This window comes from Saprolegnia parasitica (assembly GCF_000151545.1).
Source record: "Saprolegnia parasitica CBS 223.65 unplaced genomic scaffold supercont2.12, whole genome shotgun sequence".
NCBI classification, from domain to species: domain Eukaryota; phylum Oomycota; class Saprolegniomycetes; order Saprolegniales; family Saprolegniaceae; genus Saprolegnia; species Saprolegnia parasitica.
In genome coordinates this window covers 214,063-224,676 of record NW_012156406.1, presented here as the reverse complement: position 1 = coordinate 224,676, position 10,614 = coordinate 214,063, and the positions used below count along the sequence as shown (strand labels likewise).

Here is a 10,614-nt window from a genome sequence, read left to right as displayed (position 1 = left end):
CAACGTTCATATATATATATATACAGTCAATCGGTAGTCATCACGTGGCCACGCGCCACGTCGATTCGGTAGGTCCCACGTGCAAAGTCGGCTGTTTGGGCCCCGCCCCCCCTACCCCGGGGAGGCCAAAAGAGTATAAAAGGAGCGTATTGGTCGTCACCGATTGGTTGGTCCGATCTCTTCCGTCATCAACATCCCGCGTCCGCCATGGTCCAGAGCAGCAGCAGCAAGAAGAAGAAGTCGAGCAAGCCAAAGAGCTCGAAGCGCAAGCCCGTGAACCTCCAGCCGACGTACCAGAGTAAGTTTGCTCGCCATGCTGCCGGCTCGGACGATGATCCTGACTCGCCGTCTCCCTCCATGCTCGCCCACGACCTCTTTCCTTCCAACCACGAAGAAATGTCGCTCGGAGACTTTCACCTGCACAGGTACTGCTCCTCATTGGTACTCTAGATTTGGCACGGACGTTGGCCCTAGCACGTGCAGCGACGGCAAGTTCCGCCCCGCCGAGGTCATCGCCAAGGCCGCGGCCAACGGCGTCCAGTACATGTCCTTGACCGACCACGACACGATGGCCGGCGTCGACGAGGCGCTGGCGGCGGCGCGGGACCTCGGCGTCTTTGTGATGCCCGGCGTCGAGATCAGCGCGGAAGAGAAAGGCGCTGAAAACATGCACATCCTCGGCTACTTTTGCCCCGGTACCGAGAGCGTCGAGCTGGAGGCGCAGCTCCTCCTGATCCGCCAAGCGCGCCACAAGCGCGGCCAAGAAATGCTCCGCAAACTCGTGCGTAAGAGACGCACCGCACTCTACTAACGCGGCGCGCAGGCGGCGATGGGGATCCATTTGGACTGGAACCGCGTCCTTGAAATTGCTGGCGAAGCCGCGCCGGGCCGCCCGCACGTCGCCGAGGCGCTCGTCGAGGCAGGGCACGTCGCTCACTTCCGCGAAGCCTTTGCCCGCTACCTTGGCAACGACGGGCCCGCGTACGCTGAGGTTGGCGCCAAATATATTGTGGTCGCGTCGGCTGACGCTCTTGCGTAGGGCGAGCATTTCCCGCCCGAAGGTTAGGCGTGATGACACGGGCTCTGGATCCATATTGTTGCGAGTAGCTGCGATCAAAATGATTACCGAAGCCGGTGGCATCTCCGGTGCGATGAAACTCAGCGCCGTGCCTCTGACGTTTCGTAGTGCTGGCCCACCCGTGGTGCTGCAAGAACCCACTGCTCGTCGTGCCCAAGCTGGCTGCAGCAGGCATCAACGTAGACGCTGCGAGACATGTACGGTGGCGGAACGTTGTACGGTTCTGTGTAGGGCGTCGAGGTGTACCATGACGTGACCAAGATCGATCTCTACGGCTCGCTCGCCACCGAGTCCAAGCTGCTCAAGGTGGATCTCGATCGTCTCTCGTGCCTCACACTTGTCTGTAGCTTGGCGGCTCGGACTTTCACGGCATCGACCCCCATACGGAGCACGCGCCGGGCGACATTCCGCTGCCGCGCAAGCACCTCGACAAGTTTTTGGCGGCTGCCAAGGACATGTGGGCCGAGCCGCTGCGCAAGAAGGTCGCGGGTCTCTGCGCAGGTCTGGGTGGCGAGCCGTCGACGCTCGTGACGTGGAGTGAGCTCCTCCCGGTCGTCGAGGCCACCGTGGCCACGTACCCGGCGGTCCAGCTCTCGGCGAGCACCGAGAATCACTACAGCACGATCGTCTTGACGGCGGCATAGATGATGTATAGGGTCCAGTTAGCTAAAGAGAACGCGATTGATAGACGTGAGCGGAATGTCGGTGAAGGCCGGCGTGTTGACCGAGGCCTGCGCCTGGATGTCTTCGTCGGCCATCGTGACCGTGTACTTGTCTGTCGAGAGCGTGAGCTTCCATGTGCAGTCGTTATAGCTTATACCGCGGATCGTGTTGTACGAGTCCAAGGGCGCCGTCGAGAGGAGGTTGATAGCCACATAGATGATGAGCACCATGAAGATCGACATACAGAGCATCGCGGGCAGCGCGACGGCCCAGTAGCGCGACGGGTAGTACGAGATGCCATACTGGTTGAGGACGCTATCCGGCAGGTACGCCCAGAGCAGGTAGCAGGCTAGCGATGCCCATGAGGTTGATACAAGAAACAAGTCATACCAAAGACGACGATGGACGCGATCCAGCCGGCAAAGCCGTAGATCTCCATCTGCATCGCGTTGATGCGCTGCGTCTCGAGGAAGGACATGCTCGGCGGCATCGCGACGCCCTCGGGAAAGTCCGAGAACCGGCGGTCCGTCTTGCGCGCGTCCACGGACGACGACACCTTCCGACGCACCATGCTGCACTTTCGACTCTGGGGCGGCGTATGCGGATGCGATATCCGGATGTGGGCGATCTTCCAGCAACGCGACCACGCACGAGCCGTCGTGCAAGGAGCGCAGAGAGCAAGACTCGGCCTCTCGTGCACCTCGTTGAGGTTTTGACCGCAACAGGATGCGTGTCCGGATGGGAGCAACCAAGCGTTTGACGCGGAGCAACCAACAAAACTTGAGTGTGTGTATTTATAAGATGCGGTTCGGCGGATGCTCGTTGCGAATGCGCTTGATGTGGAAAAGAGGCCACACGACGGCCGCCACGCGCGCTTCGATGAGGGCCATGGGGACGCATCCGAACGAGTTGCTGTCGTCGCTGAGCTCGGCATTGTCGCCCTACGCAATACGATCTGCATGAGGCAAGAAGAAGAGTATGTCAATGTATCACCGCACCTCCACCCAGCACTTGCCGGCCGGCACGACAACGCGGCGGCCGCTGCGGCCTTCAACCCAGTCGCCCTCGAGCGCGATAAGCCGCTTTGTGAGGTACTCACGAGGCTCGCTCGGCGATTTCAGCACGACAACGTCCCCGCGCACGAGCCGATGGGCGACTTGGACGGAGAATTTGTCGAGGAGGACGATCTCACGGTCGCCGTCTTCTGCATTCATCGTCGGCTGCATTGATCGGCCTTCGACGCGGCCGACGCTCATGACAAGCGAGTTGAAGGTAATACCGACGGGTATCCAGGCGAGCGCTAGCCGCGCGGTCCGTGCCCATGCTGCCTGTGTCATGGCCACTCGCAGTCAAATCGGTCACTCCCATGGCGCCGATTGCGTCATCATTCGATTGCCATGCGATGTAAATGAGCTATAAATATGCAAATATGATCTTGCATTTTCGTACCTAGTACAGAACTCATGACTCTAAACATGCATTTTCGCGACCAAGCTGAGCAGTCGCGAACCGAACGGTTGCGGGACTGGTTATCGAAGGTTACGAGGCAGCGGCCATATCGTCAAACCCACAAACTTTGCCGACGGGGGTTTCACGGCCGACGGTTCCGCATGCACAGAAACCTGTCTCAGTACCATAGCTATTAGCCTAACACCACTTCCAGGGCTCCAGTCTCAACACGAATGCGACGGATACCAGCACCTTGCACCTCATATCTTGGATCGCCTTGCTCCAACCGGCTGAGTGGACGGGCTGAACCATGTAGCTACCGAGCCGTTGTAACCGCCAGATTCGATGCAACGCGCCATATCCGGATGCGGCGCCAGTTAAAAGCAGTTGAAACGAGCCTTCGATATCGAAACTTCCGCCGAAGCGGTCGCCGCCCAATGAACCATTCCTCGATTGGTAGTCTCATGCAGCCCTTGCTTCGGATCTTCGCTGTCGCCGCGGCCATGGCCTCGATGGCGTCGGCCGAGTGCCCCGGCGGCTGCTCCGGCAACGGCGTCTGCGGCCCGCGCGACATGTGCACGTGCTTCAAGAACTTCATGGGCAACGACTGCGCGCTGCGCATCTGCCCGTTCGGCTTCGCCCACGTCGACACGCCCAAAGGCGACATCAACATGGACCGCGTCATGAATTCGGGTGGCACGATCCTCTTAAACTCGCAAATGTACCCTGGCGGCACGTACGAGTGGACGAAACCCACGGCCGTCGCCGACGAAGCCCACTTTTACATGGAGTGCTCCAACGAAGGCATTTGCGACCGCGCGACCGGTCTCTGCGTCTGCTACCCGGGCTACGAGGGCTCGGCGTGCCAGCGCGCCAAGTGTCCCAACGCTTGCAACAACCGCGGCGTGTGCAAGTCCATGGCGCAGGTCGCAGCCAACGGCGACCGGTCGCTCAGCATCACGGGCAACCCGAAAGGCAACGTCAAGACAGCGTACACGTTGTGGGACGCCGACGCGGGCTACCAGTGCGTGTGCGACCCGGGGTTTGAAGGACCGGACTGCAGCAAGCGCAGCTGCAAGGTGGGCGTGGACCCGTTGTACGAAGCCGCGGGCTACCCGATCTACGAGACGTTCAACATCATTGCGGCTGCTCTGCCCACGACAGCGAGCCAATACGCTGGACTCGACCAAGTCGTGGATCCAGCTGCGTGTGTTCGACCACGAGGGCGAGTCGTACTTGACGCCTCGGATTCCGATTTCGGCCGAAGCGGGTGCAACCAACGTGGGTGGTACGACGTTCACCAAAGTGTTTCAGGCGCTGCCCAACAAGGTCTTTTCCAGTATCTCGTGCTACTCGAAGGATTATCCGGGGTATGTTAACACCATTCCTGCCCTCAGCGCCGACGAAGATGGTTTCTACGTGACGTGCCAATACACGGACAACCCGGGCCCGATCCGGTTGCCCGAGGTTGTGGCATCCGCGTTCGTAGACAGTACCGGCACCACGAGGACGAGCACATCCCGTGCGTTTGTGACGGCCAACAACCGCCGCGGCGAAGCCATCGACTTTTGCGCCACGGCCACCAGCGCTTACTACGCTTCGGTCGCCGCCAATACGATTACGGTCACGGGCACTTCACCCCCGATCCCAGCCCTGTCCGTCATCAAAATCAACGACCGGCTCACGATTGCTACTCTGGTGGCGGGATTGGCCATCACGACCGTGTGGCCTGTACCATCAGCCGGCATGACGGCCGGGGCAACGGTGTACTACGCGACGGGCCTCGCAGCCGTCGCCGACGCGTGTCAGATCGCAGCCTGGGCCGTCGGCTCCAATTCGTTCTCGTGCGCGGTAGCCCCAACGGCTGTTGTCGGCAGCAAGATCATGTACCAGAACGCGATCTACTACGTCCGGTCCATCACGCCACCGGTGGCTGCTGTCGTGGTGGCGGCAGAAGTTACGTACACAACGGCAAATTCCTCCTACAGAGCTGCCGCGCCAGAGATACTGGCCGCACCGGCGGTCATTACGGTCGACCGCAACTTCAATGGCATGGCCTTGAATGGGTTGTCCGTGACGAGCGCCACGGAAACATTCTACATTCTCACGCCGACGGCGACGCCGGCGCCGGGCACGTACACGTACGTCTCGCAGTGCTCGGGCCGCGGTCTCTGCGACTTTGCCACCGGCCTTTGCCAGTGCTTCAAGGGCTACACCAACGACAACTGCGACACGCAAAACATCCTCGCGTTCTAAGCCAAAACCTGGGCTAAAATACATTGTATATTGTGTACAGATCGAATCTTTCCACCTCTTGTTGATGTAAGGAAAGCTCTGCGAACAAGAGGGTTAGGGTTACTGTACGGATGCAAGGTTCATGAACTCAACTACGAGTCGTTGCTGACGTCGCACATGTGCATGGCCATGTAGATGGTGAGAGCGACGAGCGTGTGGAGGAAGAGGAGGTACAGCAGCATGAAGAGCCGCGTCACGGGGTGGCTCAAAAGCATGCGCGCACTCGTGAGGAGGATCTTGTCGATCGTGTTGAGTTTTGCAAAGCGCGATTGGGACTCGAGCTGCTTGAATTGCGCGAACGGACTCATCTTCTCTTCGTAAAGTCGCGCGTACTTGGTGGATGGTGCAGCCTCAAGGTCGCCGTTGTTGCTATTGGAGTTGGCCGTCGAGAGGAACCGCAGCTTTTGCACCAAGTCGACGTTTTCTGCTTCGAGCTGCGCGAGCCGGTTCGTGACATGGCGCACCTTTTCCGTCTCCTTGTGGAGCTCGCGGTCCGACTCTTTTAAGCGGTCGCGCAGGCGGTCGCGCTGCGTGCGAAGAATTGACACGAGCTTCAAGTCGCTTCCTTCGGCGCTGCTTGAGGCCAAGACGTCCTGCAACAATGGCGCCGACGGCTCCTCCATCGCCGCGTCTTCGAGCTGACGAATCATGGCCGTACACTCGGTCAACTTGGCTTGCTGCGTCGCAATGACGTCTTCGAGACTAGCTACGGTGAGTGCATGCTCGGCCTTGAGCGTCTCGAGCATCCCGTTGGGCGCGGCCGCCGACGACGTGACCTGCGCAAGGAGGTCCTCGTAGGCCTCGATGGTCGGTCGGAGCCGAAGGTGCGTCACTTCAGTCGTTAGCGCACTCAGGTCAGCGAGTGCGGCAGCCAAGTTCGCCTCGAGCGACGGTGCTCGCGCTTCGGCGGCTAGTAAATCGCGCGTCAGCTGCGAGATCTGCGCCTCGCGCTGGGCGAGCTTGAGTTCCCATTCCATTGCTTTCTAGCCGACATGTTCACATTTTTTCTAGTGACGGCAAGGAAACAACGCACCTGGGACTCGAGCGGCTCGTGGGGATCAAGGCCGGGGCTCTGAACGCGGTCTTTGAGCAGCTGGTTCTCCAGCTGGAGGGCGCGGAGTCGGTCCGACTCGAGGACCCATGATGCCATCTCCTTTGCATGCACCTGGTGCAACTGCTCATTGCGCTGTTTGGCTTGGAGCACTTCCGAGCGAAGTCGATCGAGCTGTGCGAGGGCGTCGTCGCGATCTTGCCGCGCTTGCTCCATGGACTTGGTCAAGTGGCCTACCATGGCGGCCATCTCATCTACAACGAGCACGTTCCCATGTAGCCTGCCAGTAGACATCGCAGTACCTTCGCGCAGCGTCGCGTTGTACTCGATGTCGCGACAACGCTCGTGGACCTTCTCTTCGACCATGCTCTCAAGCGTCTCGGTGAACCCCGCAATCTTGGCCTCGAGGTTCCGGATCGTAATGTCCTGGTTCTTCAGCATCGCAAACTCGGCTTCGTACGCTTCGATCTCCTTGCGCAATGCGTCAACGTCGGCGTCGCCGCCGGGCTTGGCGACCACGGCCGAGGCTTCTAGCGCGGCCTCGAGCGCCGGCACGGGGTCGGGCGCCTCGTACAGCGCCTTGTACAAGGTGAAGAAGGCGTTGTCGCTGAATTTGGCTCGCTTCGTGAGTGTGTCGATCTCCTCTTGGTACGCCTTGAGGAGGCCGGGCAGGTTCGCGGCCTTCTCGGGCTCGGTCGCGAGCTTCCGGAACCGCTTCGTGTGCTCGGCGAGCGCCTTCCGCGACTTGAGCGACGCCTCCTTCTGCTCCTGCATGGAGCCGCCCTGCGCGTCGAGCATCGCGCGCTTGCTGTCGAGGTCGAAGCCCTTCCAGTACATGGACACCGTCGTCAGCAGCGCTCGCGACGTCGGGTTCATCGTCGACGATCTTGTCAAAGTCAATATCCGTTTTGAAAGGATTGAGAACGACTTGCATCGACTAAAGTCGATACCTTGATAGGTTTAGTTGGTACGACGCACATATGGCGATACATTGTACTGGTACTACGCGGGTACCTCGTGGCGCAAGCCGAGCTACTATTACAATTGTCCGCGCCTTCTTCATGCCATGCTTCTAAATGCCGGATGTGCTGGTCTACTAGGGATCTGCCCGTAGTCGAAAATACACTAGCGCGACAAACGAAATTCTCGCATGAAACGCAGAATTGCTATTTTGGCGCCACGATGCAGCTCGGGGGCAAAGGCAGGACGACGACCAAGTTGCCGCTGCTCGTGCTCGTGTGCAGCGTCGTCATGGCCTGTTGCTACTACGTCGCCAGTGCGTTTGCAGCGTTCAGCGACCGCTGGGCGCGCCAGTCGCACCACCAGCTCAAGCAAGCGGTGCACCGGCGGGAATCCATCGAGGTAGATGATGACGGTGTCGGTGTCCTCACGGCTTGTAGGACGCGCTACCGCAACCCACCGCCTCCTTTCTGCACGTCCACACTTGATCTCCTTCTAACGTTAATACACCTCCGACCCTCCCGTACCTTGCTTGGCTCGGGTCATGGACCGTCGATCTCGAAACGCTGCGTCCGTTTCCATTCTTTAAGATTCATGGCGATTCGGGTCCCGCAGGTCGGCGTCAAGCCGACGCGGCAGCAGCCGCTGCGAGCGGCCGGCAACGGCGCCGAGAATACAGGGTCGCGCGATGACGGCCCCGTCTTTTGTTCGCTTGTCGACAAGCGCGAGGTATGCGCCCAGGTGCTCAAGTCGGGCCTCGTGCAGTCGTTCGTGGACCTCTTCTACTTGGTCCACCGCGTCGACACGCAGAGTAGTGCTTTCCACGCGTCGTAGTGTTCCATGACGTACGTACTAGTTGGGCCCGATGGCGCCGACAAGAAGCTCCCGATCGGCGTCTCGCCCGCGCAAATGAGTTTTCTGCGCGACAATCTGACGACGGCCGAGACGGCGCGGCGCCAAGGCGACGTGATCCAAGTCTTCGAGTCCTACGAGCGCCTCGCTACCCACTTCACGGTGCAACGCCGTTGTTGGATTCGTGCAGTGAGGAGACGGTGGAGATAGGCCGCGCGCGACCTCCGGACCGGCGTCTTCTTCTACGAAAAGTGCTTGGAGATTGCGCGCATTGCGCGCAACCAAGACTTTGAGATCGTCGCGCTCGAGAACCTCGGCAACGCCTACTACGGCCTGCAGGAATTCAAAAAGGCGCAGGACAACCACGAGCTCCATGTGCAGCTTGTGCGCCTCATGCGCCCCGAGGCCGAGAAGATCCGCGCGCTCCGCGAACTCTGCAAGGTCTACGAGCAAGTCGCCTCGATTCAGGAGCGCGCCGGTGCGTACGACCAAGCGATTCACATCCACATCAAGTTTCTCGACGTACGTTCGTTGGACGAAACAAACAGGCGTTGACCATGTCTAGTGTGCGCGGGACGCCAACGACCTCCCGAGCGTCGCGCTCGGCCAGTACCGCATCGGGTGCTGCCACAACGCCATGTCCCAAGCGACGGACGCGCTCCTGTACCTCAAAGACTATGTACACCATCTGATTTTGGTTGCAATCCTCAGCTTTGTTGCCGCATAGCTCGTGCTCTGCAAGAACCTCGGGGACGTCGACGGCGAGTGCAAGGCGTACGCGGCGCTCGCGACGACGTTCGAGGCGCTGGGCCATACGCAGCAAGCCATGGACTACCTCAAGGAGTACCTCGTCGTCGCTGAGAAGATTGGTGCGCGGAGCATCCCAAGGATTTCCATCAACATGCTCTTGTAGACAACGTGGTGGCGCAGGCCGAAGCGTGCCGGCGCCTTGGCCTCCTGTACAGCAAGACGCGCGAGTTTGCCCTTGCGCTCGAGATGATGGAGCGCAACTTTGAGCTCATTCGCAACAACAGCAAGCGCGACACGCGGCTTCTTGATGTTGCTCGCACGAGCCTCGGCGTCATCCGCGGCCATCACCAGTTCAACGCGTTCGTGGACTTCGTCACATCCGACGTTCCGACGTTCCTCAAGTGGAAGGCGTCGCGCGCCATGGAGCCCGCCACGTAGACTAGTAGCTACAGACGCGGCCCTTGTGTATAAAATGGAGAAGTGTGGGGAAATACATCTTGGGGCACGGAAGAAGCACCCGCTGGACAGTACTTCTTATAGTCTTATATGTAGCATAACTCCACGCCCGGCAACGCGATGCGACTTAGCCGAGGAGCAAACTACTCGCTTGGTCGTTCTCGCCAGCATACTTGGAGCGATACTTGTCCTTGAGCGCTTGGTACTTGGCCGAGACCTCGCGTTCCTTCTTTGTCTGCACGAGGTTGTCTTCCATGCCCCGAAGGCTCTTGAGGTTCATGCGCGCATACTTGTTTTCGAGTCGCGACCGGCGAAGGCACGAGCTGCAGCAAAAGCGCAATAGCTCCATCCCAAATAAACCAAAGAGGATGTACGCCGGCACAAACTTGTGCGACTCGAGGAGCGCAAGTTCATCGTCTGTGAGGTGGAGCTCCTCCTGGTGCTGCTTGAGAAAGTCCGTGATTGCGTCGCCTTGCGTCATGATGACGATGGCCATCACGAGCTCGAGTAGCGCGACGAGCGTCAAAAGCCACGATGAAATCAGCAGCAGGCTCGTGCACGACCGGCACGACGAGCCGCACCAGCTAAGCAGCGACGTGAGCACAAGCATTCCGCCGAGGCCCAAGATCGGGGCAAAGAGCCACGTCGGCGCAAAGTGGTTGATGCCGAGGTAGGCGCCGTAGGCGACGAGCGTGAGGCCGCAGGCCAAGTCGATGCCATTGCAGAGAAAGAGCGCAGCGCCCGAGCACGTCTCTTCCAAGCACTCGCGGCAGGTCATGCGATCTTGCCGTGTTCGAATCCGACGACAAAAAGAAAGATAAGTTGCCTCGGCGTACTAGGTGCAGATCTCCGTTTATGGTGCGTTTCTTCAAACAAAGGTGCGTCTTCGAGAAAAGTGGTGCGCGTCGTGTATCCGGACGCTCGACAACCAAGAACATGACAGTATTTAAGGGGTGGAATAGAATTCAAGCTCAGACGTCGCCTTCAGTTACTTTTTGCCAGTCTTGTGACATACACTATTTAATGAGGAGTTGATCCGCACAGAGTGGTTGACGGGCAG

The 10,614-nt window shown here is 59.5% G+C and overlaps 7 protein-coding genes across 7 annotated transcripts; 3 read left to right on the top strand and 4 right to left on the bottom strand.

The window, feature by feature from the left end:
- Positions 1-143: 143 nt before the first annotated feature.
- SPRG_04653 (hypothetical protein) lies at positions 144-1,807 on the top strand. Its single transcript, XM_012343062.1, has 8 exons — positions 144-425; positions 475-781; positions 824-991; positions 1,040-1,061; positions 1,108-1,146; positions 1,187-1,257; positions 1,310-1,384; positions 1,426-1,807. The coding sequence occupies exons 1-8, from the start codon at positions 208-210 to the stop codon at positions 1,720-1,722; spliced, it is 1,197 nt and encodes a 398-aa protein (XP_012198452.1). The 5' UTR covers positions 144-207; the 3' UTR covers positions 1,723-1,807.
- Positions 1,712-2,317, bottom strand: SPRG_04652 (hypothetical protein). Its single transcript, XM_012343061.1, has 2 exons — positions 2,132-2,317; positions 1,712-2,090 (listed from the first exon to the last, which is right to left on the bottom strand). The coding sequence occupies exons 1-2, from the start codon at positions 2,310-2,312 to the stop codon at positions 1,741-1,743; spliced, it is 531 nt and encodes a 176-aa protein (XP_012198451.1). The 5' UTR covers positions 2,313-2,317; the 3' UTR covers positions 1,712-1,740.
- Positions 2,318-2,535: 218 nt separating this feature from the next.
- On the bottom strand, positions 2,536-3,078 carry SPRG_04651 (signal peptidase I; the record flags this gene model as incomplete). Its single annotated transcript, XM_012343060.1, has 2 exons — positions 2,536-2,682; positions 2,740-3,078. 2 exons carry the CDS (start codon positions 3,076-3,078, stop codon positions 2,536-2,538), a joined length of 486 nt encoding a protein of 161 aa, XP_012198450.1.
- Positions 3,079-3,654: 576 nt separating this feature from the next.
- Positions 3,655-5,484, top strand: SPRG_04650 (hypothetical protein; the record flags this gene model as incomplete). Its single annotated transcript, XM_012343059.1, has 2 exons — positions 3,655-4,380; positions 4,415-5,484. 2 exons carry the CDS (start codon positions 3,655-3,657, stop codon positions 5,444-5,446), a joined length of 1,758 nt encoding a protein of 585 aa, XP_012198449.1. The 3' UTR covers positions 5,447-5,484.
- A 17-nt stretch (positions 5,485-5,501) lies between these two features.
- Positions 5,502-7,437, bottom strand: SPRG_04649 (hypothetical protein). Its single transcript, XM_012343058.1, has 3 exons — positions 6,839-7,437; positions 6,519-6,790; positions 5,502-6,468 (listed from the first exon to the last, which is right to left on the bottom strand). The coding sequence occupies exons 1-3, from the start codon at positions 7,410-7,412 to the stop codon at positions 5,578-5,580; spliced, it is 1,737 nt and encodes a 578-aa protein (XP_012198448.1). The 5' UTR covers positions 7,413-7,437; the 3' UTR covers positions 5,502-5,577.
- A 281-nt stretch (positions 7,438-7,718) lies between these two features.
- Positions 7,719-9,536, top strand: SPRG_04648 (hypothetical protein; the record flags this gene model as incomplete). Its single annotated transcript, XM_012343057.1, has 7 exons — positions 7,719-7,898; positions 8,112-8,307; positions 8,353-8,510; positions 8,559-8,870; positions 8,914-9,027; positions 9,076-9,217; positions 9,262-9,536. The coding sequence occupies 7 exons, from the start codon at positions 7,719-7,721 to the stop codon at positions 9,534-9,536; spliced, it is 1,377 nt and encodes a 458-aa protein (XP_012198447.1).
- Positions 9,537-9,596: 60 nt separating this feature from the next.
- SPRG_04647 (hypothetical protein) lies at positions 9,597-10,400 on the bottom strand. The gene has a single exon (XM_012343056.1). The coding sequence runs from the start codon at positions 10,330-10,332 to the stop codon at positions 9,682-9,684; it is 651 nt and encodes a 216-aa protein (XP_012198446.1). The 5' UTR covers positions 10,333-10,400; the 3' UTR covers positions 9,597-9,681.
- Between the last annotated feature and the right edge of the window lie 214 nt (positions 10,401-10,614).

What these genes read in the sequence shown, in the direction of transcription:
- SPRG_04653 (XM_012343062.1), top strand. Translation starts at nt 208, where the DNA reads ATGGTCCAGAGCAGCAGCAGCAAGAAGAAGAAGTCGAGCAAGCCAAAG. An exon ending in GGAGACTTTCACCTGCACAG is followed by an intron (nt 426 to 474) that starts GTACTGCTCCTC and finishes CGTTGGCCCTAG; the next exon opens with CACGTGCAGCGACGGCAAGT. An exon ending in CCGAGTCCAAGCTGCTCAAG is followed by an intron (nt 1,385 to 1,425) that starts GTGGATCTCGAT and finishes ACTTGTCTGTAG; the next exon opens with CTTGGCGGCTCGGACTTTCA.
- SPRG_04652 (XM_012343061.1), bottom strand. Translation starts at nt 2,312, where the DNA reads ATGGTGCGTCGGAAGGTGTCGTCGTCCGTGGACGCGCGCAAGACGGAC. An exon ending in CGCGTCCATCGTCGTCTTTG is followed by an intron (nt 2,091 to 2,131) that starts GTATGACTTGTT and finishes GGGCATCGCTAG; the next exon opens with CCTGCTACCTGCTCTGGGCG.
- SPRG_04649 (XM_012343058.1), bottom strand. Translation starts at nt 7,412, where the DNA reads ATGAACCCGACGTCGCGAGCGCTGCTGACGACGGTGTCCATGTACTGG. An exon ending in CAACGCGACGCTGCGCGAAG is followed by an intron (nt 6,791 to 6,838) that starts GTACTGCGATGT and finishes TGCTCGTTGTAG; the next exon opens with ATGAGATGGCCGCCATGGTA. An exon ending in ACGAGCCGCTCGAGTCCCAG is followed by an intron (nt 6,469 to 6,518) that starts GTGCGTTGTTTC and finishes CATGTCGGCTAG; the next exon opens with AAAGCAATGGAATGGGAACT.
- SPRG_04647 (XM_012343056.1), bottom strand. Translation starts at nt 10,332, where the DNA reads ATGACCTGCCGCGAGTGCTTGGAAGAGACGTGCTCGGGCGCTGCGCTC.